This window comes from Helianthus annuus, chromosome 6 (genome assembly GCF_002127325.2).
Source record: "Helianthus annuus cultivar XRQ/B chromosome 6, HanXRQr2.0-SUNRISE, whole genome shotgun sequence".
Lineage (NCBI taxonomy): Eukaryota > Viridiplantae > Streptophyta > Magnoliopsida > Asterales > Asteraceae > Helianthus > Helianthus annuus.
In genome coordinates, this window is record NC_035438.2 from 4,320,251 (window position 1) to 4,346,012 (window position 25,762).

Sequence of the window (25,762 nt, forward strand, 5' to 3'; positions counted from 1 at the left end):
TTATCCTTCACAAACTGTTTCATGTTTTTTTATGTAAAACCGACCATCAAGAGACTCGATACCAACTCGAACATCCCAAACATTTCCAGCAGCATCTACAATCTTTAAAGTCCTTTTCCTATCCAAGCCAAGTTTTTTAGCGAGAACTTTTTTAATGCGCTGTAACAAACAACAAATAATGTTAAGAAAGATAATATTATAATATGGTTAATACAATGTAAGGTCCTGTTAGTACTTTTTGGTTACAGAAACTTACAAAATGATTGTCCACACGGAAAACTACTGGAATAGTTTCGTCTTTCGTAGTTACAGCGAGCATTTCAGCTTCATTGTCCTTAGTTATGTCATGCACATCTTCACCATCAGAGATACTGATAACCTCTTCTACTACTTCTTCCTTAATAGCAACATATAATTCCGGTGGCAACACTAAATCAGCATCCTTGGAAAAATTGAAAACGGACATATCAAAAGTGTGAAGATCAATCATTTCAAACACAAGAAGATGTTCATCACTTAGTGAAAATTTCTTCTTAATCCGATCCCATCCAGTTGTTATGTAAAGCTGATTGTCACTAACATCCATTCGAACAAAAAATTTATGCTTCCCAGGACCTCTAATAACAACCGGATAATTTGGAATGGTATTGTCCATTTTGTGATGTACAAATAAAAGATTGATATGCTACAACGAGAAAAAAAATATTAGTAGTTTCATATACCGAACCATAATAAATAAGAAACCATAATAAATATACCGAACCCAGATTGCGAACTACATACCATAGCATCAGGTTTATCAAAAGCGCCATTGGGTCTGTTGTAAAAATAATCAGATGGAGCAAATGCAATATTGTCATAGAAATAAAATATCCGGAAACTTTGTAATGCTTCTTCATACTGAAATACGAGCCACAATCCAGATTGTAGTTTCAAAGTTTCAACTACGGAATACCACCCATTGTAGAGATAATAGAAGTTTCCTAAATCATATATCTTGACTTCAAAGACTTGCCCATTAGTTGTCCGTACTTTGACAAACCCAACAGGATAGTTAAACTCTTTTATCCATTGTTTTATATTTTCTTGGCAGAACCTATGTATAAATATATTAAAATCAGAAACTGTCTAACATGATGTTATAAAGAAAATAAATTCGCCATAACCGAGATTAAAATACTAACCAAAGATTTCCTTTGGTTGTCGGTCATGTAAGAAGCAAACCCATGCATCCTTCTAAGTTTGAACTATCAGAGAAAATAATATGAATATCATTAATAAATAACAGAGTAAAACGTTAAAAGATTATTCTAAGTATTGCAATTAAAAAGAGTATAACTAATATACTAAAATATTATATAACGTTAAAAGGTTATTTTATATATTCAATGTCAAGAATGTGAAAGACCAAATGTTGTTTTCGATGCCGATAGTTTCTAAGGCTTCGTCTTGCTTCTATTTTTGACAGTGTGATACAAAACCCCAAACCGGACTGTTACTATTTGCTTCAATATTCGTTGTTGTCGTTTCTGATATGAAATCCTAAGTCCTTGGTTTGTTGACAACTACTGACGATTAAATCATGTACGTTTGAGACTGTGATGAATGCGTAAGTGTGGTATTCAGGTTTCTATGATGCTTAATAACTCATTGCAAATTGTTACAACACATTTTATCCTAAAGAGAAAAAGAAAGATATTTTATTTGGACCGTCATTATTATTTCTCATTAAGCATCAGGGGAGCTTGACATGCCATAAACAAAGACTTGAAAATACAAATGTATCATCTAAACTACCATAAGTAATCAACATATGAACATACATAACATGTGAAACATCCAAAATATTACAATTCAATATGTGAAAGACTAAAATTATATAACTAAACTAAACATCATAATCTTATAAAATCTTTATATGAAAAATAGAATTATAACACATCAAGAACTACAAACTGAAACTATACTAAATATTATAATATGATAAAATCTGTCAAGAACACCAACTGAATGTATACTAAACATCATAATCTTAAAAAATCTTTATACAACAACTGATAAACAATCATTTTTAACATAGCCCTAAATATATAAACCTCAATCGAACATCCATACAAAAGTATAAACTTCAATCGAACATCAACACGAACATTCATATGATGGAATCTGAAGTATAACAAATCAAATAAACAAACATGATCACAAATTACAGTTCATATAGAAGAACAAACCTAAGATCAAAAATCATACATGCAAGTGTGGTATAAAAAATTACATGAAGCAAAGATTTCAGAAGAACAAAATCGAATCAATACGTTTTAGATTACCTTTTGCTGATAAGGGAAAATCTTGAACACTCCCTGTCGTTTCTTTGTCGCCCTTTGAAGAACGGAGATGGAGATGGAGCGGTAGATGAATGATTAGAATTTGGGGCCGGATTTGATACAAGGGTTTTAATGGGCCTACAAAATCTAATCCATTATTAAGGTTAATTGGATCAAATATAAGGGCTTTATTGAATTGTTCAATAACATTTGGTTATTTGAATTAGGTCATGTTTTAATTATTAGACAATATAAAATTAGGTCATGCTTTCATTTTAGACAACAAATTATCAGTTAGTTAGCTAATTTCTATATCAAACATGAACTAAATACAAACAATTTAAATGATGTATTATAATCTATTTCGATGGTTATTAAAGCTACCCGTGTGGTCACACGGGTCCTACAACTAGTATAAGCTATAAGTTATATTTTAACGACAAATTTCTTATTCTTTGTGAAACTGAAAACCAAGACTTCATACTTAAGGCTATATGGTGGGGGGTAACGCCTCTGGCCACATCAGTTGGGTGGCGCCCCCAACACCACCCCTCATCCGCCAATGGAAACCGCTATCTTTGCCTCCGCCATTTGTTTAACGAGCGCTAAAGAAGAAAACGGGGGCCCACATGTTTCTTATCCAATCAAATTCATTTGTTTGATTCTTTTTTTAATTTATTTAAAGGGGTACTATGGAGGTTTTATCCCACACCATTGATGTTAAGAGGGACGTCATTGTTACTTTAAAACTTACGTAGCGTCTACGTGCCATTGATGTGGTGTGGGAGCTTTATCCTACAACGGATAGCGTGAGTATTAAAATATCATCCCATCAAATTTTTGAAACTCAAATAAGCTTACTATCTTTTAGTTTAAGTAGTGTATAATGTATTACTATTAGAACATTAAACTATTTCTACCATATTTCTAAAACAGTATATTTTCAGTTCAAAACTTCTCTCCACCTTATCTTGGGTTCAGAATTCTATGCCAACATATTTATTAATTAAAGGAGGGAAACAGTACTATCTATGAGAAGCTCGTGAGACATTATCGCCTAGTAGAGATGGATATGATTGAATGGTTTCACTGGTGGCACAATGATACACCAGTAGTCCATCAGTAATACAAATTCGCCGTTAAAAAATGAAATTGTTTTCATCTTTACAAGTTTACACTACTACCCCCTTCACATTTTACAAATACATGAATGAAACAAACATAAGGCTTACTTTAAGAATAGTGTATCTACGTTTGTGTCAAATATGGTAAATCTGAACTTTATTAAACAAGAACTCAACAATAAACTTCACTAAACATTTCCAGACCATCAATACTACAATCTGTAACAGAAGACTCACCAAATCTATACGACAACAGGTTCTACAACACGTAGAAGCCACGACTAAAATTTAGATTTAGCACACGAGAGAATGAGTGAAAAATAACAGCAGAAACGTTTAGAAACCCTAACAAAAGAGACTGCTGGAATCTCTCAAGAAGAAGATAAAGTGAGACTGAGAGTGAAGAACGCTAGAGACTATGATGTTATAGAAAAAAATATCTCTGACGATCCACTCTCACAGCGATTAAATGTTCTCTTTTACATTCCTTGAGCCGCAAACCCTAAAAGATCCATAAAGCCCAAGTCGTATCAGCCCAACAACCGCTCTGCATCTTTACTAGCCCAACAACACATTAGAACAAGTGTAGCAGCCCAACAACAACATCATAAGCCCAGCTCAATCCGTCTCTTAATCTCGACCCAACACATAAAACAATTAGAGCACAAAAATATTTTTCAGTAAAATCAACAACAATAATCATAATTATAACATATGTTTGATATTGAATTGAAAGATACATATATTTTAACAGATTGAACTTTTAATAAAGTGTAGTTTCATGTTTTGTTATTGTTCTTTGAATAACAAAATATTCGTGAAGCTAATTATACAAAGGTATATATTCTAAGGGGTCATATAGCGAGGTGGGTAAAGCAAAGCAAATAACCACCATTGCAATGGAATGTATGAAAAGGGATGATGTGGTATCTTGGACTACCATTTCAGAACATCCATTTAATGGTCATGGTGGTCAAAAAAAGAAGCACACAATATAAAGTTTAAAGCTCAAATCCAACCTTTTTATCCTAAAAAATATGATGCTTAATTATATATCTAATTTGATAACGTGTTTATTAAATTATTCTAAAACTAAGATGTTTTTCAATAAATTAATGAAACTAGGAATTTCATTATGATAAACACGTTTTTATTTTTAGTTCTTAAAATTATGATACTAGATATTTAGTAATAGGTATATGCTATATACAATGATTTTAAAGTGTAAATAGAAAGTTATATAAATGTCATTTTAACCCTTTTTTATTATAATCGTTATCATATTATGTTCATTAAAAATACATGACAATCGTTATAACCGAAAGGTAAACTACCAACATGGGAGGCTCGGCTTAATTGGGGACTTAAAGCGAAAATGAATTTTGAGAGTTTTCTCCCACGACAATTTATGATATTTAAACCGTGATGCAACAATTCCTTATTATCCCGGTTTCGAGATAGAGATAGAACATGTGGATATGCTTTCTTTGTTTCATCCGAAAATATTATGATTTATAAATCTCAAACTGGCAAAGGTTTTGCTCTCGTTGCATAACAAAACCTTAGTAAATTTAAATGTCCCGTAAACATGAGAGCCGAAAACAATCACTTTTTTCTTATACATCATGCCGGTCGCCCATCACTCTTAAAAGATTAATTATTCTTTTTTTCTATATCTGAATGCTAGGTTAGAAACTTTCTATATCTGAATGCTAGGTTAGAAACTCATGTATTATACAATTTGAATAAAGAGGTTATTAGATAATAAATAACTAAATTATAACCAATAATATAACATATTATGTTTTGTTATTATTGTTTTTCTAGTTAATTTTTTTTAAAGGTTTCTAGTTAAATTTTTATGAAGAAATAAATTATCAAAAGAATTTTGGGTTAACAAGATTGTGATACGTTACACAACCTATTCTTTATCTATTAGGTATTAGATAATGGATATGATATTTAAAGTGTAACTAAAATCAACAAAAATCTTTATAAAGGAAACTATATCGTTTTTTAATTATCAATCATGTTCGAGTTAAACAACGAAGGCATACGTGATACCAATGTTTTAAAAACCAGTTCAAACCGTCCGGTAGTACCAGTTGAACCGTCCGGTAGAACCGGTTAAACCGCCCGCCCCGTACACCTAGTTAAACTGTTTCTGAACCAAATCCAGTACGGTATAAAAACTGGATTTTAAAACATTGCGTGATACGATCAATATGACAATATTCGTGCTATATTGCTTCACACTTGTGGAGCCCACATCGATTTTAGCAGTGACGAGCCGCTGCCGATCTACCCACTCGACTATTACCGCGCTACGGAATCAAATCTTTACGGGACACCTATGCAAGTTTCGAAATTTGGTTTTTCAAAACATGTTGAACTTTTAAAGCATGAAGTACACATGGGTGATGCATTATTATTCTGAATTTGGTAATTTCTTATCTGGAAGAAAGGATTCTTGATTCTTTTCTTTATTTCTATTTCATTTTGGAGTATTAATTAACTAAAACTAAATTACGACCCGCCGCAATGCGTCGGAAATTCTTTAGTTATAACTAAGTCGATTTAGGACGCGCAGGTTATGTTGAACCTGTCAAACGGGAAAAAAATAGACAAGGTAAAAACGTTCACCCACACACGTACGTTGCGTCGTGTTAACTCGCAAAAATTAGAACGAAATGTAAAAACGTTAAACCAAAGACGCACGTTGCGATGTGTTAAATCACAAAATTTAGAATGAAACATAAAGAAAAAAATTTGCAGAAAATGAAAACTATAAAGGACCAAAGTTGAAAGCAAAAAAAGTTGTGAGGATAGATTGCAAAAGATAAAAAGTTTTGTGTTAAAAGTAAAAAACAAATAGTTTTGGGTTAAAAGTAATTTATGAAATACTTTTGTGTGAAAAGTAAAAAAAATAAATTTTTTTATGTAAAAACCCCAAAGCGAAGGTTACAACACATAAGTAAAAAAATGAAACTGGTTAAATCACAAAAGATGAAACTTTTGAATTAGAAGTGAAAAATTAAATTAATCAAAGGGGTTAAATTGTATAAGATGGAAACTTTTGAATTAGAAGTGAAAATCAAATTAATTAAAGGGGTTAAATTACCAAAGATTAAAATTTTAAACTCAAATTGTCAAAGATTAAAACTTTAGGGTTAAAAAGGAAACAAATGTTACCAAAGATTAAAACTTTAAACTCAAATTGTCAAAGATTAAAACTTTAGGGTTAAAAAGAAAACAAATATTAAAACTTTAAACTTAACTTGCCAAAGATTGAAACTTTAGGGTTAAAAAGAAAAAATCCAATTTCTTTTAGAAACTCCCCAAGCCATTAGTACAACTACCATATGCATAAAGTTGTTGCTTTTAATAAGGTTTTAATAAGAATAAGAATATAAGAATATGTATTGTGGGGTACTACGGCTCGTTGCATCGAGGCCTCCCGTATGGAACACCGCAATACAAGGGCGTGAAAGGGGTGTGGACAATTTTTTGGTTACTTTGTTTTATTGGTTTTAACAAATTGAATTCAAAAAAACCGTTTATTTTATAACGTTTTGAGTCCAATATTTAACACTTGTACTTTTGATTTTGGACTTAAGTGGTTAAAACCACTAAAACACAAGGGCTCAGAACGTTTAAAAATGAGCGGTTAATGACTCGGGGCTTTAAACTTTTTGATTTTAAACTTAAATGGTTAAAACCACTAAAACACAGGAACTCAGACAATAATGTACTCTTTTCTTTATTAATAATTAATATACGAACCAATGATTTAGCTTTACCACATCATCTTCTTTTCTCCAAATCTTCTTGTTAACCTACCCCCACATTTCATATTTACACACAAAAAAATAAGATGAAACCCCTCATAGCCTATGTGTCTAAGGGGCTGTTTGGTAACTTCTGAATGGTTAACTGTTGAATCAATAAGAGGTCTGAACCATTAAGTGCTGAATCAGTAAGAGGCCTGAACCATTAAGAGCCAGTATGATGCTTAACCGTTTAGAGGCAAATGTCTGACCAATTCGGATTAGAGGTCTGAACCATTCAAACTTAGTATAATGCTTAACCATTCAGAGGCAAATGTCTGAAACATTCAGACATCTGCTCGCGAAACAAACAGTCTGAACCATTAAGTGCTGAACCAGTAAGAGCTCTGAACCATTATGTAACAACTCTCACTAAAATTTATACTTAGTGTGTTAATATCTATTAAGGAAACCCTAATTGAGAAACCCAAGTAATTCTGCATAAATCCTAAAATTTTCAAGATCATCAGAATCAGGATCAGGGCCCCTAAAACTCAGGGGGGGGGGGGGTAAAACCCTAGTTACGATTATCTTAATAACTATCTGTCGAATTCGAAAGGAGTAGTACGATTCGGTAAGAAAGGAAAGCTAAGTCCAAGATACGTAGGACCATTTCTAGTAATGCAACGAATAGGACCAGTTGCTTATCGTATACAACTACCAGAAGAATTAGCTGGAGTACATGATGTGTTTCATGTATCCAATCTCAAGAAATGTTTATCCGATGAATCCCTGGTAGTACCTCTTCAAGATGTAGAGGTAAATGAAAATGAAAAGTTAAAATTCATAGAGAAACCACTGCAAATAGAAGACAAGAAAGTCAAATTTTTCAAACACAAACGACTAGTATTAGTCAAAGTCAAATGGAATTCAAAGAGAGGACCAGAATACACTTGGGAGCTGGAATCAGAAATGAAGCGGAAATACCCCCATCTATTCCAATAAATCTCGAGGACGAGATTTTTCTTAAGGTGGGGAGGATGTAACAACTCTCACTAAAATTTATACTTAGTGTGTTAATTATCTATTAAGGAAACCCTAATTGAGAAACCCAAGTAATTCTGCATAAACCCTAATTTTCAAGATCATCAGAATCAGGATCAGGGCCCCTAAAACTCGGGGGGGGGGGGGGGGGGGGGGGTAAAACCCTAGTTACGATTATCTTAATAACTATCTGTCGAATTCAAAATTTAAGAAACTGTCAACTCAGCAAAGCTACATGCACGAAGGGCTACCCTATGGAGTAGGGTGACCCCTCGCGTCACGCGACGCCCATAGGGGTACCCCTCGCGTCACGCGACGGGGGTCAAAATTCGTGTATAAATAGAGGGGTTTGGCAATCGAATTTTGGCACAAAAACGACGTTAAAAGTCGAAATACACACGGAGATATCGCCTGTATACTATTAAAACACACACAGATCTCGAATCGCTGCCGCAATCAGGGTAATAACTCGATTGCTATTACGATTCAACGTCCGATCGATTGTAACTATACAACGATTGTTTGAGTGCTGCTCAAATTGAGTTTATACTTTGTTATTCGTCGTGATTTCGACTTGAATATTTGAGTATTGTCCCAATCTGGACTATGCTCTGTTGTTCGTTGTGAATCCGCTGAATATTTAAGTATTGCACTTGGTTAATCGTTGTGAGGGTTTAATCTCGTGAATTGTCGTAACTGTTGTATTAGTTACTAACCCCGTTGGTGTGCATTGCTATTTAAATTAGGTTAATCAAGGCTAATCAGTAGGCTTATACTCTGCTCGTTAAATCTGCAATGTGAGTCATTCTCTTTTTATTAACTGTTTTACAATACTCCAAATTATTTTCCAAAGTTATAATTACAGGGATTAAGTCTTTGTAGTCTTCAATTACAGCCGGTATGTGGGGTATTGTGCACACTACTATTGTTTTTATCAGTTTAGGTGGGCGTACCTAAATCCTGATGCACTTTTAGGTTAACGGACCTAAAAAGTAATTTACGTCACTTGTGGGTGAACAGACCCAACAGTGATATGCCCACAGTCACCGAAACGAGCCGAGTGACAAATACTGTGGGTAGTTGGTTGACATGTAGAAACATTGTAATCGCTCTTAATACTGTAGATTATAACTAAATATTGTTTTACATAAAAAGAATGATTCACTCAGTATTTCCCCGCTGACAAAACCTTTTTCAAACATGTTTCAGGTGATCTGTTGTGATCCAAGAAAAGTGCCGTGAAGCACTACAAGCTTAGAGAAGTGGCTCAATGTAAATAAATTACGAAACATCTTTTGAGAAATAAAGATTTCCCCGGGAAATCATCTTATTGTAAATCAGGGTTTATCCATAAACTTTATGTAATAAAGTAAACGAGCATTTGAGTATTAAAAGATCCTGTATTAAAAAGACTTCTGCTGTCGCCTAAATTAAATACCACGGGATTCCTGTCCCGCGGCTCTGGACCTGGTCAAACCGGGGCTAGGGTCGTGACTGGAAAAGGTGGTATCAGAGCCACTGATCAAGCCACTGATTTAAGCCTATTACTGATTTAGATAAATTAAGTATTTAGCAAAATACTTAATTCTATCAATTACTATTTTGTGATTATTTGTTTTATTAACTGATTAATTGTTAGTTACAGTATGGGTAAGCAGAGACTTTCAGATATCTATCATAAATTAGATACTACACCCAAGGAAAAAGGAACTTCCTCAAAATATCCCGCAAATATGGACGAGGGAATATTTATTCGTAAAGCCCAGTTTGAAAAACCACTTTCTCCCAGTAAAAGAAATTCGATACTTAGAAAGAGTCAGGAAAAAGGAAAGAAATCCCAACCAAAGAAAGTGAGGTTTAACCCAGAAACCCAGAAAATAGGCAATAATCCACCGTGGGAAGATAAGTTAGACGAAAAATGGGCAGATCTTTACATGTTAGCCACTGTAGCAGTAAATGCAAACCTTTAAACCAGCACCTATAGTACCTACAAACCGGAAGCTATAAAGAAAATTTCCTAGTAAATAAATAAATAAATCTTAGCGTGTTCTCTTTCCTGTTGTCTTTTGTACAAATTAGTATACAATAAAACTTCAAAGTTATTTGTAAAACTTTGTTCCAAAGTTTTAACTTAGCATTTTGTGAATTTTGCATATATGCTAAACAGCATGAATGAGATATCGGAAGCATTTCAGAATCTCAATCTATACCCAGTACCAATCGAAGTCTCTCACGATTTTACTAGTTACTTTGCTGACGTGGAGGAACCTGTGGAATTTCAAGCTCCACCTCTTGAGAAAGCAAAAGCTAAGAAAAGACGAAGATATGTAGGTTGGAGGAAAGTGCGCAGGAAGAAGCCAGCCACTAGGAAACTCCCTAAAGTAGAAAACCCTATAGACAAAGGAAAATGAATTGAAACCGGAGAGAGTTCTAAACCAGCAGAGATAGAAATCAGGGTAAGTTCTAAACAAAAAGGAATAGAAATTGGAGAGAGTTCTAAGCAAACTGAGGAAATCACATTTCAAGACGAAATAGACCATTTGCTAGCAAACTGTGATATTATTAGACCTATCAACCACAACCTTTATCCCTATCCTGCTGAAATCCAACTCCCTGTGAATTTGGAACCAGCTATTCCAGATCCTTTAATCCACACCCAACCTTTTGGAGGAATGGACGAGTGGTGGACTAACGATTGGCAGTTCCAAAACATAATCAATAGTCCTTATACCTTTCTTCCACAATTTGACCCAGAACCTATACCAAACCCGCCACTGAGCAATGAAAACTTAGCCGAATTCCGTCAGTTTGGCGAAGAACTGATAGGCACGGGAAATAGGATACGGGAAATGGGGGAACAAATCTCCTGGAAATATGACGAGAGGGAGCGTCACTACTAAACTACCTGTTGACAAAAGAATGAAGGGGTTAGGAAATTGTTTGTATAATAGCAGTAGTAGTAAAATATAACTCTGTAAATTAGCCAGGAATAAAACGGTGTAAGATAAACAGTGTGTATTGATGCCTGCTATAATCAATAGAAATGAAAGTCGAGAAATCGACAATTTTGGCTAGATATGTCTCGTGATAAGATTTCGTAATTATGTGCAATTGTTTTGTTAAATTATTAATTATTTAACACTAATAGTTTATATCTATAATAATCATCAGATGGAAAATGCTAATAATGAACCAATTAATGAAGAGAATCAATCTGAGCAAAACTAGGAAAACCAGTATATGACTAGACAATATATTGAGAATATCATTACTCAGGGGATAGCTAATGCTATTCCAGCAATCATGGCTGCTGCTCAGAAACCTGTTGAACCGCAACAAATCATTCCTAGTAAACGTACTCAGGAAGATAATTTTAGTAATAGTGTAAACGGAGGCGGCAATCATGATACTCATGACGACAATCCACGGCAAGCCCCACTTCTTAAGAAAATGAAAGCTGCAACACCTGGTTGCACTTACAAAGAATTTCTTGCCTGTAAACCAGCAGAGTTTGCAGGTAATGAAGGGGCAACTACAACACTGCGTTGGTTAGAGAAAACCGAAGCAGTAATTGCAATAAGTAAGTGTGCCGAAGAAGATCAGGTCATGTACGCGTCAAATTTATTCAAAGAAGGGGCGCTGGAATTGTGGAACACGGTATTACAAGCAAAAGGAAGAAGAATGGCCTATGCTATGAATTGGGAAGAATTTAAGATTCTTGTAGAAAGAAAATTCTGTCCCGAATATGAAAAAGATCAAATGGCAATAAGTTCCTAAATCATCGTATGACGGGTGTAGATTATCGCGATTATACTTCGACATTCTTTGAATATGCGAGAGTGGTACCAACACTGGCTTCGCCAGAACCGGTACTCATTTCCCGTTATATTTGGGGATTAATTAGTGAAATCCGTAACATCGTTGAAGCTGCGAGACCCCGTACTATTGACGATGCTGTGGAATTAGCTAATACCCTAACTGATGAACTGGTACGTGCAAGAGAAGAAGATCGAAAGAAGGAATTGGCTCAAAAGATTACCCAAGGATTTCGTGTGGGTAATAATAATAATAGGTTCAAGAAGAGAGGAATGAGGCAATCCGCAAATCCGCCTTTTTGCAAGAATTGCAGAAGGAATCATTTTGGTAGATGCAATGTAATCTGCAACTTCTGCAAAATTGCAGGACATCGTGAAGAAAATTGTAGAAAGAAGACAACAGTCTGTTTCCACTGCGGAAAAACCGGACATTTCAAAACAGAATGTCCTAAACTGGTTAAAACCACAGACAACAAAGGCAAGTCAGCAGAGGGAGTCACCAAGAAAAATGCACGAGCATTTCAGTTGACTACTCAGGAAGCGGAACTTATCCCAAATGTGATAGCTGGTACGTTCCTAGTTCACAACGTGTTTGCAAAAGTATTATTTGACTCTGGTGCAAACCAAAGTTTTATTAATACTTCATTCTGCCAAGCTCTTAATTTACCTTTAACCACCCTTAGGCAGATTTTTACGGTCGAAACGGCATAAGGGAATTCTATTAACATAGATAAAGTTGTACAAGAAGGAAAAATAGAACTATTAGGCCATAAGTTTTCTGCAAACCTGTTACCTATGAAGTTAGCTGGGTTCGATGTGGTATTAGGAATGGATTGGTTAGTAGCAAACCATGCTCGAATCCTGTGTGATAAGAATTCTGTAGAAATTCGTACCTCAACAGGAGAAGTAATTTTAATTACAGGAGATAGACCTCGAAAACCACTGAAATTCATTTCAGTAATGAAGTTGGCCAGTTATTCAAGAAAACAAGAAGTAGTGTATATGATTTCTGTAATCATTAACGCTAAAAGTAAGGAATTTCAGGACATCCCTGTAGTCTCAGAATACCCAGATGTTTTTCCAGAAGAATTACCCGGGTTACCACCTGATAGGGAAGTAGAATTTAGAATTCATTTAATTCCTGGAACTACCCCAATAGCCAAGGCACCTTATCGATTAGCACCTACAGAAATGCTAGAATTGAAAAAACAGTTATATGAATTACTAAGCAAAGGTTTCATACAAAAAAGAAAGATGGATGGATGCGAATGTGTATTGATTATAGGGAGTTGAATAAAGTTACAATTAAGAATCGATACCCATTGCCTAGGATTGATGATCTTTTTGATCAACTCCAAGTCACTAGGTATTTTTCTAAGATAGATTTACGCTCTGGATATCATCAATTGAAAGTGCAAGAGGAAGACATACCTAAAACTGCTTTCAGAACTAGGTATGGTCATTATGAGTTTACAGTCATGCCTTTCGGATTAACGAATGCACCCGCAGCATTCATGGACATGATGAATCGAATCTGTAAACCATATTTGGATAAATTTGTGATCGTTTTCATCGACGATATACTTATTTATTCCAAGAATCAAGAAGAACACTGTGAGCACCTACATGCACTCTTAACTTTGTTAAGAAAAGAAAAATTGTACGCCAAATTCTCGAAATGCGAATTTTGGTTGCAAGAAGTGCAATTCTTAGGTCATGTGGTAAATCACGAAGGTATCCATGTAGATCCTGCTAAAATAGAAGCAATTAATGGAAAGTCCCACAAACAGCTATGGAAATTAGAAGTTTTCTAGGCTTAGCTGGATACTATAGACGATTTATTAAGGATTTCTCTAAGATAGCTGTACCTTTGACTAAGCTAACCTGTAAAGCAGTTAAGTTTGAATGGGGACCTAGACAAGAAGAAGCTTTTAAGATTTTAAAGCAAACATTGACAAATGCTCCAGTTTTAGCTTTGCCAGAAGGAACTGAAGATTTTGAAGTATATTGTGATGCTTCAAAATTAGGCTTTGGATGTGTGTTAATGCAACGCAAAAATGTAATTGCGTATGCCTCCCGGCAGTTGAAGAAGCACGAGGAAAACTATACGACTCATGATTTAGAATTAGGAGCTATAATTTTTGCCCTTAAGATTTGGAGACATTATATGTACGGAAGTAAATTTACTGTTTATACAGATCACAAAAGTTTGAGGTACATATTTGGGCAAAAAGAATTAAACATGAGGCAAAGGAGATGGATGGAAATTCTAAGTGATTACGACTGTGATATTCAATATCATGAGGGAAAGGCGAACGTAGTTGCAGACGCCTTAAGTCGTAAATATCATGAGAAGCAACGACGAGTCCGTATGCTTAGATTGAATTTGCAATTAGATTTAATGGAGCAATTGAATAAAGTTCAAGAAACAGCAATTGGAGACGATGCTGAAGGAATGAAAGGATATGTAAAGGAACTGGAACAAGGAAGTGATGGAATTTGGAGATTCCACAAGAAAAGAATTTGGGTACCTAAGCAAGGAGAATTAAGAAATAAGATTCTAGAGGAAGCTCATAAATCTAGGTATACCGTACATCCAGGAAACAATAAGATGTACCAAGATTTAAAAAACAATTTCTGGTGGATAGGAATGAAAAACGATATAGCTAGTTACGTATCAAAATGTCTTACTTGTTCACAAGTTAAGGCAGAACACCAGAAACCTTCAGGACTACTACAACAGTTAGAAATGCCTGTATGGAAATGGGAACTCATAACAATGGATTTTGTTACTAAGTTACCCAAAACCAGAAAAGGTAATGATGCGATTTGGGTAACTGTGGATTGATTAACCAAATCAGCTCATTTTCTACCAATGAAGGAAACCTTTAGCATGGAAAGGCTAGCCAAGTTGTACGTAGATGAAGTAGTATCTTTACATGGAGTTCCACTCTCCATTGTATCAGATAGGGATAGTCGTATCACTTCCCATTTCTGGACTAGTTTCCAGGAAGCAATGGGAACCCGACTCAACCTAAGTACTGCATATCATCCTCAAACAGACGGATAAAGTGAAAGGACGATCCAAACCTTGGAAGACATGCTCCGAGCATATGTAATTAATTTTGATGGTAATTGGGATGACCACTTACCCTTAATTGAATTCTCCTATAATAATAGTTATCATTCAAGCATCGAAGCTGCTCCATTTGAAGCACTGTATGGACGCAAGTGCAGAACTCCAGTTTGTTGGGCAGAAATAGGAGAAAGTCAATTATCAGGTCCAGAAATTGTACAAGAAACTACAGATAAGATAACTCAAATCAAAAAAAGATTGAAGACTGCTAGAGATCGCCAGAAAAGCTATGCAGACAATCGCCGCAAGCCACTAGAATTTCAAATCGGAGACAATGTACTTTTGAAAGTCTCTCCTTGGAAATGAGTAGTACGATTCGGTACGAAAGGAAAACTAAGTCCAAGATACGTAGGACCATTTCTAGTAATGCAACGAATAGGACCAGTTGTTTATCGTATACAACTACCAGAAGAATTAGCTGGAGTACATGATGTGTTTCATGTATCCAATCTCAAGAAATGTTTATCCGATGAATCCCTGGTAGTACGTCTTCAAGATGTAGAGGTAAATGAAAAGCTAAAATTCATAGAGAAACCACTGCAAATAGAAGACAAGAAAGTCAAATTTCTCAAACACAAACGACTAGTATTAGTCAAAGTCAAATCGAATTCAAAGAGAGGACCAGAATACACTTAGGAGCTGGAATCAGAAATGAAGCGGAAATACCCTCATCTATTCCAATAAATCTCGAGGACGAGATTTTTCTTAAGGTGGGGAGGATGTAACAACTCTCACTAAAATTTATACTTAGTGTGTTAATTATCTATTAAGGAAACCCTAATTGAGAAACCCAAGTAATTCTGCATAAACCCTAAAATTTTCAAGATCATCAGAATCAGGATCAGGGCCCCTAAAACTCGGGGGGGGGGGGGGGGGGGGTAAAACCCTAGTTACGATTATCTTAATAACTATCTGTCGAATTCGAAATTTAAGAAACTGTCAACTCAGCAAAGCTACATGCACGAAGGGCTACCCTATGGAGTAGGGTGACCCCTCGCGTCACGCGACGGGGGTCAAAATTCGTGTATAAATAGAGGGGTTTGGCAATCGAATTTTGGCACAAAAACGCCGTTAAAAGTCGAAATATACACGGAGATATCGCCTGTATACTATTAAAACACACACAGATCTCGAATCGCTGCCGCAATCAGGGTAATAACTCGATCGCTATTACGATTCAACGTCCGATCGATTGTAACTATCCAACGATTGTTCGAGGGCTGCTCAAATTGAGTTTATACTTTGTTATTCGTCGTGATTTCGACTTGAATATTTGAGTATTGTCCCAATCTGGACTATGCTCTGTTATTCGTTGTGAATCCACTGAATATTTAACTATTGCACTTGGTTAATCGTTGTGAGGGTTTAATCTCGTGAATTGTCGTAACTGCTGTATTAGTTACTAACCCCGTTGGTGTGCATTGTTATTTAAATTAGGTTAATCAAGGCTAATCAGTAGGCTTATACTCTGCTCGTTAAATCTGCAATGTGAATCATTCTCTTTTTATCAACTGTTTTACAATACTCCAAATTATTTTCCAAAGTTATAATTACAGGGATTAAGTCTTTGAGGTCTTCAATTACAGCCGGTATGTGGGGTATTGTGCACATTACTATTGTTTTTATCAGTTTAGGTGGGCGTACCTAAATCCTGATGCACTTTTAGGTGAACGGACCTAAAAAGTAATTTACGTCACTTGTGGGTGAACGGACCCAACAGTGACATGACCACAGTCACCGAAACGAGTCGAGTGACAAATACTGTGGGTAGTTGGTTGACATGTAGAAACATTGTAATCGCTCTTAATACTGTAGATTATAACTAAATATTGTTTTACATACAGAGAATGATTCACTCAGTATTTCCCCGCTGACAAAACCTTTTTCAAACATGTTTCAGGTGATCTGTTGTGATCCAAGAAAAGTGTCGTGAAGCACTACAAGCTTAGAGAAGTGGCTCAATGTAAATAAATAACGAAACATGTTTTGAGAAATAAAGATTTCCCCGGGAAATCATCTTATTGTAAATTACAGGGTTTATCCATAAACTTTATGTAATAAAGTAAACGAGCATTTGAGTATTAAAAGATCCTGTATTAAAAAGACTTTTGCTGTCGCCTAAATTAAATACCACGGGATTCCTGTCCCGCGGCTCTGGACCTGGTCAAACCGGGGCTAGGGCCGTGACACATTAAGAGCCTCATTAAGAGATAAACAAACAGCCCCTAAGTTGCCACATCAACAAACAATTTTATAGTTGACAAGAAAAAATAAACAATTACCTAATACTTGATAATTCCAATATAATAATTGGTATTGTATATTGTATATTTATAACATAACTAATGAGTTCATAAGCAATTGATGTTGATAATTCTAAGGCTATAGGATGTGGTCATAACCCTCATGATCACCATGATTCTCCATATCAGCGTCATGTCACATACTTTTAATCCATCATCCAAAACAACCACCCTAAGTGTGTGGTCATGACTCAAACCACTATTATCTTATTTTAATTTATTTTTTGTGAAAAGGAAAGGAAATATTGAATAAGGAATGGAGGTCCATGTTGCCATGGTTTAAGCCATGGGAATCATGGTGAATGAGAAAAGGGGATGGTGTAGTAATCCATTAATGATCCTATGTGTCGATTGATGACCCAACCATGCCCCTCACACCCTATTCAACCCAAGCATGTTGTTACCAACATTATAAAACTATTTAAATAAACATAAGAGTGAAATAAATTTTATAATCATATTAGAAAACTTGTACCACTCTTTTACAATTCTACAAATTTCATTTCACTTGTTCTTATTTTACATTTTTTTTAAAAATAGCAATTTTTATGGAATATTAGATTTAAATAACATCAACTTTCATCAATTGGCCGGGAACACTTCCGACTTTCGATTTGTATATCAACATTTCCAACTTTCAATTTATTGGCCGATAACACTTCCTAACTAACTGAACCCTAACCCAGTTAGTTTTTGCTGATGTGGCATATGATGTAACCTTTTATGCTGACGTGACAGCTGATGTGACATTTTTTGATGATGTAGCAGCTGACATGGCATTTTTGATGATGTGGCAACTAACATGACATTTTTTGATGACATGGCAGCTGAAATCAGCTAACAATGTTAGAGTTCAGTTAGTTAGGGGTGTTATAGCCCAATAAGTTGAAAGTTTGAAGTGTTGGTGTCCAAATTAAAAGTTAAGACTGTTATTGACTAAGGGTAAGGTTCCAACGTAAACAACCTCCCAAGAGTGAACTGCGTGAACAAATTTTGACCGCTGATTAATATGATCTTGATTATTTAAAAGGGTGGCATGATTGTAATTAATAGGTTAGATTTTATTGTTTTATTAAAATTAAAAGGGTAGAAGTGTAATTATATTATTTTGCTTATTTAAAACTAGGAAAGAAAATTATTTCTAATAATAAGAGAGTAAATCCCGTAAACATACCATGTATTATACACATGTGTACTATCGTGTTGGAATGTATAGAACAATAGAACACAGCAGTACACATGTGTACTATAGAGCTAAGACAACAATGTTGCGGGTTACATGTGTACTATACCATGTATTATACACATGTGTACTATCGTGTTGGAATGTATAGAACACAGTAGTACACATGTGTATTACGGAGCTAAGAGTTATACACAATAAAAAAGATGACTGAAAACTCTAGTTCAACCAAAAAAAGACTAAAACTATAATTCGAATCTTGCTACTATGACAAAAAACAATGACAATATTAAAATAAGTTAAGATTATCCTAACATATTTAAAATAAGTAATTGTTTTGTAGATGTCGAAAATGTTGGTAACTGATGATGATTTAAATATGTTAGGATTTTGAAATTAATAAGGCAATAATTTAAATTCAATATTTATATAAAGTTACAATCTTACCCTTGTTAAATGTATATGAAATAAATGGTTTAGATCAGTTCACACGGTTCACTCTTGAAAATTTGTTCACGTTTGAACCTAATTCTATTGACTAATAGATGAAAATTAAGATTATTTTAATCCAATATTCCAATTTTTATCTCAGCTTACAAGGTACAAAACACACATTTTTTCCGACCATAGTTATATTTTTCTTTCCACACATTTTCTTTTTTAATTAAACTATATTTATATAATTATCGAACTAGCCTAAGGACCCGTGTATTACACGGGTTGTTAATAGATAATATGGATTAATAATAGTTGTTTAAATTAAATGTTATCACTATATACACATATTTAACAGATCGTGTAATAACTTTTTATTGACAATTATAACGTATATATCACAAATCGTTGAATATCTCTTTATACACCACATTAGTTGTTTTATCCGTAGGTTTTCCATTGTTGTCAAGTATGAGTATCTTCACACCATTTCTTGTTTTCACCCTTGATAAGGCAACATACAACTGACCATGAGAGAAGACTGGTTGTTTGAGGTACAAACCTACTCTTGAAAGAGATTGACCTTGACTTTTGTTGATGGTCATTGCAAAACATACGACCAGTGGAAATTGTCTTCTTTGAAAAGAGAAAGGAATCTTTTTATCAGAAGGTATCAAGTTTAATCGAGGGATATATGTGCAAGTACCAATATTTGAACCAGATATTATCTCTGCTTCTATTACACGGTTGTGCAGCTTCTTTACTTGTAGCCTTGTACCGTTGCACAATCCATTCCGTTGATCAATATTTCTTAATAACATGACTGGAACACCAACTTTAAGGACTAACCTATGATTAGGTAGGCCAGATATTTTAAGACCATTGAGCACATCTGGAGAGTAAAGTCTTTGTTGTGTAGAATTTACATCTTCAGACGGACAAAGACTGTCAGAGCTAAGATACTCTTTTTCTTCACCAGGAAACATTGCTAGCAACCTGTCATTAATCTCATGAACAACTTCATTTTTAGGTGCAAGTATGGCCCGGTCACTAAAATAGTTATGGGCGTCTACGTTTTCCAAGATTGATGGATAAACAAAATCAATTAAACTTCCAATTGGATCAGATGGATCAGTAATCAAAAGATCTCGTGGTATTTCAATAGTTGCTTCTCCATCATTTGGACCACCAACGTTACCCTCACCCAAATCCAAAAGCCATTTGCCAAAACTATTTATTTCATCAACATCAGCCGTAGATCTTCCAACCGTTAACCTCATGTTTCTAGTTAGTCTTAGCAATTTACATTTACTCCACAAATAAGACGAACATAAGGAGGCATTAACAATCTCTTGTCTGCCACCATTTGGAACAACAGGTAATATTTGTCTAAAATCTCCTCCAAAAACAATAACTTTACCTCCAAAGCGGATTTCAGAATTTAGAGATGTGTCAATGTTGAAAACGTCATTCATTGTTCTGTCAAGCGCTTCAAATGCATGTTTGTGAACCATAGGTGCTTCATCCCAAATTATCAATTTAGTCTCGTGAAGTAATTTAGCCAAATCACTTTCTGGTTTTATATGGCATACGGAATCTTTAGTAAGATTCAACGGTATGCTAAACCTGGAATGTGCAGTCCTGCGACCATCTAACAACAACGATGCAATTCCACTGGAAGCCACATTTAACACGATTTGACCTCTTGATCTAATTGCAGCGGACAATGTTTTCCATAGAAAAGTTTTACCTGTTCCGCCATAGCCATAAAGGAAAAAAATCTGACCGTTATCACTGTTTACTGCTGCCATAATCTCTTCAAAAACAGTGCGTTGTTCATCAGTTAACATTGTCAAATGACTATCGTACAGATTTCCAAGGTATGTTGTATCATATGCCTGCTCCTCGTATATCAAACGACAATCGGAAATACCTGAAGACGACATATCTGGATATGGCATTGATTCAAATCTTCGCAAAGAAGAATTATTTCGCAATAAAAACTTTTCAATTTCGACCAACACATAGTTCTTCAGTTGGTGATCCGGAATTGATAACGCTACGAAATAAGAAAGAAAACAAATTCATCTAATGAATACGGAAACCGTTTCATCATAATAAGATAAATTAAGTTAAATAATGATGAACAAATCAAATTATTTTTTTAAAAAAATATAAGTACTAAATTTCAGTGTAAACAAAACGTACCTGTCACTCGATGGTATTTTGCTAATCTGTAAACAAAATCGTCCGCCATGTATCTCCACGAAGTTTCCCAAACAACCTCAGGTCTAGAAAGACTACCGGATAACAACATCGTAGAAAATAAATTGCGAATGTATGAAGCGCTTCCAGTTAAATTTGCTTCTTTTATTGCCTCTACATATTCTGAATCATCATCTAAAAGGCCAAGTGCATAGCAAGCATCTCTGTATGTATCGTAAACTTTACCATTAACTGTTTTAATGTCGTCAAACGATGTTGGTCCTCTAACCTTGTTAAGAAGAATTCTCAAGAAATACGCTTCACCTAAAGTTGGAGATACGGAATGAATCCTGCCAATTGATTTTTTCCCTTTTCTTGGTTCCCATACTCGCTTGTCAAGCTTCCATACATAAAAAATAGGGAACTGAACGTATGTAAGTGTACGTGCCAACAGGTCATTTGGGTCTTTATTACGTTCCATCCATGATAGAAACATTGAAGATTTAACTGAAGGTTTGTTTAGAACGGAGTTAATATCCTCGTCAGGGCCGAAAACAACAGGTTGTTGGCCAGGTAAATGGAATGGAAGCCTCATAACAGAAGGTCTTCTATAATGTACCTCATTAGCAAATATCCTCCAAGATGCTTCGCAAGCTGATATATAGCGGCAATCGTAATACTCTTTGATCTCGTCTTGTGGTTGCTCTTCCGGTTGACTATCACCACGCGCAACAGCTATAGTGGCTCGATCAGGACCTTTATTGATGTATTTAAAAAGATATTTTATAGACGCGGCTTGATTGCACCATTCAACGTTGATATGAGCTTGATATCTTTTCAATAATTTTTTGTTATAAGGAACCACACTCCTGTTATCAAGCTCAATTTTATTTTTCACAACAGAAGAACCATTGTTTCTCCTTCTGTATAATGGAAACCCATTTGAATCAAGTGTTGTATGATCTTGAAACTTTTTTGGAAAGCCTTTTGAACACTTCATATCTACCATACATGGAGAGCTCAACCTAGCATTACCACATGGACCATGTATCATATACTCTTTCACCAGGATGAATAATTCTGGATCTTCTTCTCTGTTTGGAATTTCAGCAGATATAAATGAATCAACATGGTCCACAGTAGGTAATTTGAATTCAGGTTCCATGAATAAGCATAAATGTGCATGAGGCAAACCACGTTTTTGGAACTCGATAGTGTAAACAACTACAGAAAAATAAAACAAAGTGTTAGCTTTGATGATGACTAATAATTGAATTATTTTGTTAACATTACCTGCTGACGCTTTGCCTAATACATGATTCTTTTTTAAATCTTTGCAGATAGAATCGAGTTTTATTTTGAAGACTCTAGACAGGATATCAGGCCTATCTTCGGGACTAAGATTGGTGTCTTTGAGAAACCGTTGAACTTCTGGCCATTTTGGATTGCATGTTATGGTAATAAAATAATCTGGATAACCAAAGCACTTACACAGAGCCATAGCGTCTAAATAGTTTTGCATCATATATCGTGCTCCACCAGTAAAAGAAGACGGCAAAAAAATGCGTTTTCCAGCTTTAGATATATCATCTTGACCTTTACTTCGTAAATTACGGAGACTTTCATATGTGTCGGACCTAAGATCTTTTTGTTGATATCGTATGTACCTAAGTCTCTCGCTCTCTATCATAGTATATGCGTCGACCAGGAACTGCTGGAAAAGCCTCTTAGAATTAAGGATCAATGAAAACTGATTTATACGATCCTGGATACGATAGGCAAAGAACTCTCTCATAGTACACTTTGGACGTGTTTTATTAACAACATCAACAACACCTCTATGAGGGATATCAATTCTGTAGCCATCATCTCCGTACGGAAACAGAATCGGATATTGTAGTGCAAGATATGATGGATGCAACTCACTAATTCTTTTTAGTTCACCTGTTCGAGTCTCAACTATAATATCTCTATTGTCAACCACATTTTCGATATCACCAACAATAAGAGCAGCGATCTCACCAGCCGTTGGTAAGTTATACGTGCGACCATCTTTTTCTCTTGCTCCAATTATTCGAAGCTTCACATTTACATTAGGGTTGTCTTGGAAGGAATCCCTAACTCTTCTATAAGTTTTGACCAACTCGTTGTCATTTTCTAGTACATCCTTTATATGTTCGATCAATTTAATATCAACATTTGCCGATGAAGAAGAAGACGCACCATCTGAACCCCTGTTACAAAATTGTTATCAAAGATTATTCACAGTCTAACAAAATATGAACTATTAATCTGAAAAAATGGATTAATGGTAACATATAAAATGGACTTTACCTAAATATCGATTGCCTGTTTGAAATTTCGTTTTCAGTATCATATATGTATAGTTGGCAAAATTTTGGTTGAGCTCCGTTGATTGGCATAAGACTTCCAATTGTATGATAATTCTCGCCGCTAATTCTAAAGCAAAAAGGACCATTGCCTCTGTTAACCGTCGAATCAACCTTACCACCCATTGAAGTAAATGCAAACATAGAATTGTAACGGCGAATATTTTTCAAAAAGTGCTTGCTTTCATCACCATTGTTAGTAAACAGAATCCGATAACTTCCTCTTGCATCTTTGTAATCTGGAAGCTCTACTATGCCATAAGAACAACAAATGAAATAACAAACTTTTCCATCCTTTTTTCTTCCTTTTCCTTTTTCTGCATTCCACAACTTTGCATTACATACTTCACAAGTAACGCATTGGTCACCGTGGTCCAAATAATCTGTTGTGAAAATAAACAAAAAAAATTGTTAACAATGTTATTTAATAAAGAAGATAACATTATATCGACAAATTTTATACTTTTTGTGCATAAGAATACAAATTATTTGAAATGCACCTTTTGAAACACCTTTCAAGGGATCTTGAACCATAATTTGCTCTGTGGTAAAGTCAATAATTGGTATTGGAGAAGTAATTCGTGGCCTACCAATTAACTTACGTTTACCGGATGACAACCTTTCAAAAGAAGAATTTTGAAGAATACCGGAGGTGCCACTAAATGACGTAATGTTGCTAGCAATACGACCGGGAGTAGCGTCTGCTGGTGGTGTACCGTTGTTCGTAACACAACTTAAATTGCCTATAATATATATAAAAAAAACATAATCTTCATGTTATAAATTTATATACAAAAACATTGAAGTGTATAAAAGTTAATAAGTATTTACTTGTTCCCATGAATGATGCAGTACGATTAGTAATGACAATTGGAGTTGCTTCTATATCAGGAGAGCGATGTATACTCCTATTGGAATATGATATACTATTTCTCAGAGGAGATGTTGTATTCTCCAAATTTACTTCCCTAAAGCGGCTGTTATCTATATATACAAATTATTAAAGATTATTATATAAAAATAACATTAAATAAATATATGATAACGTTGAATTAAACATATTGTGAAATGCAAGTTTAATAAAATAAGGTATTTTAAATACGGCTATTAAAAATAAAAAAAAAACAAAATACAAACTAACCTGCAGATAAAGCAGATAATTTTTGGGTAACGGTCGGAATAGAAGGAGAGGGTATCGAATCAGTTGTTATGACAATTGTATGGTCAACATTTGATGGACATCCATCTAATTTTGATCTTTTGTTATCCAATAATACTTTCCTAATTTTTCGACTATGTCTTGCCTGATCTTGTGTTACAGTGGGAACAACAACTAAAACAACAACATACATAAAAATTAATTTTATAAAGAATATGGATAAAAAAGCTGGACGTCAATGAACATGAATGTAGAGAAACAGGAAAGTAAAAAAAGTTAGTAAATTAGTACCATTAGTAATTGTCGATAATGGCCTTCTACCTCTACGAACTGTAAGGGAAAAATATAGACAGTTTAGCAAAACAGATTGTTTGTTAAGATATACATGATAAAAAATAAACGTAATACAATATAAAAATTAATATACTCATATGGTAAAGCAAAAAGATTTGAATATTTATAACAACTTAAATTACCATTTGTATGACCAGTTGTAATATTTGTAGATGCATTCGTATTTAAGATGGCTGGAACACCTGTAATTAACATGATTAAATTATGTATAAATATGTAAATAAAATAAAACTATATGAAATAAAAATCGATATTTAAATTAACGACATTACCGTTAGAAATGTTTTCTTTTCCTTTGTTGTAAGATTCAGATGAAAACTCGTTTTTTCTTTTAGACATTCCTGAAATCATAATGTGATACGATTTAAGCATGCGACATTCCAAATTTGTAGTGAAGTTTAAATATATTTAAGTATGACATTCTAAACATTCTTATTCTTATGTATTATATAGTAATTGATACGTCAATTATATTATCCTAAATTAACATTATACAAACACAATATAAATGCATCACAAAAAT

At 34.6% G+C, this 25,762-nt stretch overlaps 1 protein-coding gene across 1 annotated transcript; it reads right to left on the reverse strand.

The window, feature by feature from the left end:
- LOC110924991 lies at window positions 1-25,578 on the reverse strand. Its single transcript, XM_022168963.1, has 17 exons — window positions 25,512-25,578; window positions 25,362-25,421; window positions 25,177-25,215; window positions 24,868-25,059; window positions 24,558-24,710; window positions 24,227-24,469; window positions 23,671-24,109; window positions 22,630-23,570; window positions 21,340-22,560; window positions 19,534-21,190; window positions 2,328-2,462; window positions 2,211-2,231; window positions 2,097-2,166; window positions 1,185-1,247; window positions 784-900; window positions 257-685; window positions 1-159 (listed from the first exon to the last, which is right to left on the reverse strand). Exons 1-17 carry the CDS (start codon window positions 25,576-25,578, stop codon window positions 1-3), a joined length of 6,006 nt encoding a protein of 2,001 aa, XP_022024655.1.
- Window positions 25,579-25,762: the final 184 nt, after the last annotated feature.

Bases quoted from the DNA above. Each gene is read 5' to 3' on its own strand.
- LOC110924991 (XM_022168963.1), bottom strand. From the start codon at position 25,578: ATGTCTAAAAGAAAAAACGAGTTTTCATCTGAATCTTACAACAAAGGA. The intron at 24,711-24,867 runs GTTAGTTTGTAT...TTGTATATATAG, and splicing joins ATTATCTGCTTTATCTGCAG to ATAACAGCCGCTTTAGGGAA. The intron at 24,110-24,226 runs GTGCATTTCAAA...TTTTCACAACAG, and splicing joins CTTGAAAGGTGTTTCAAAAG to ATTATTTGGACCACGGTGAC.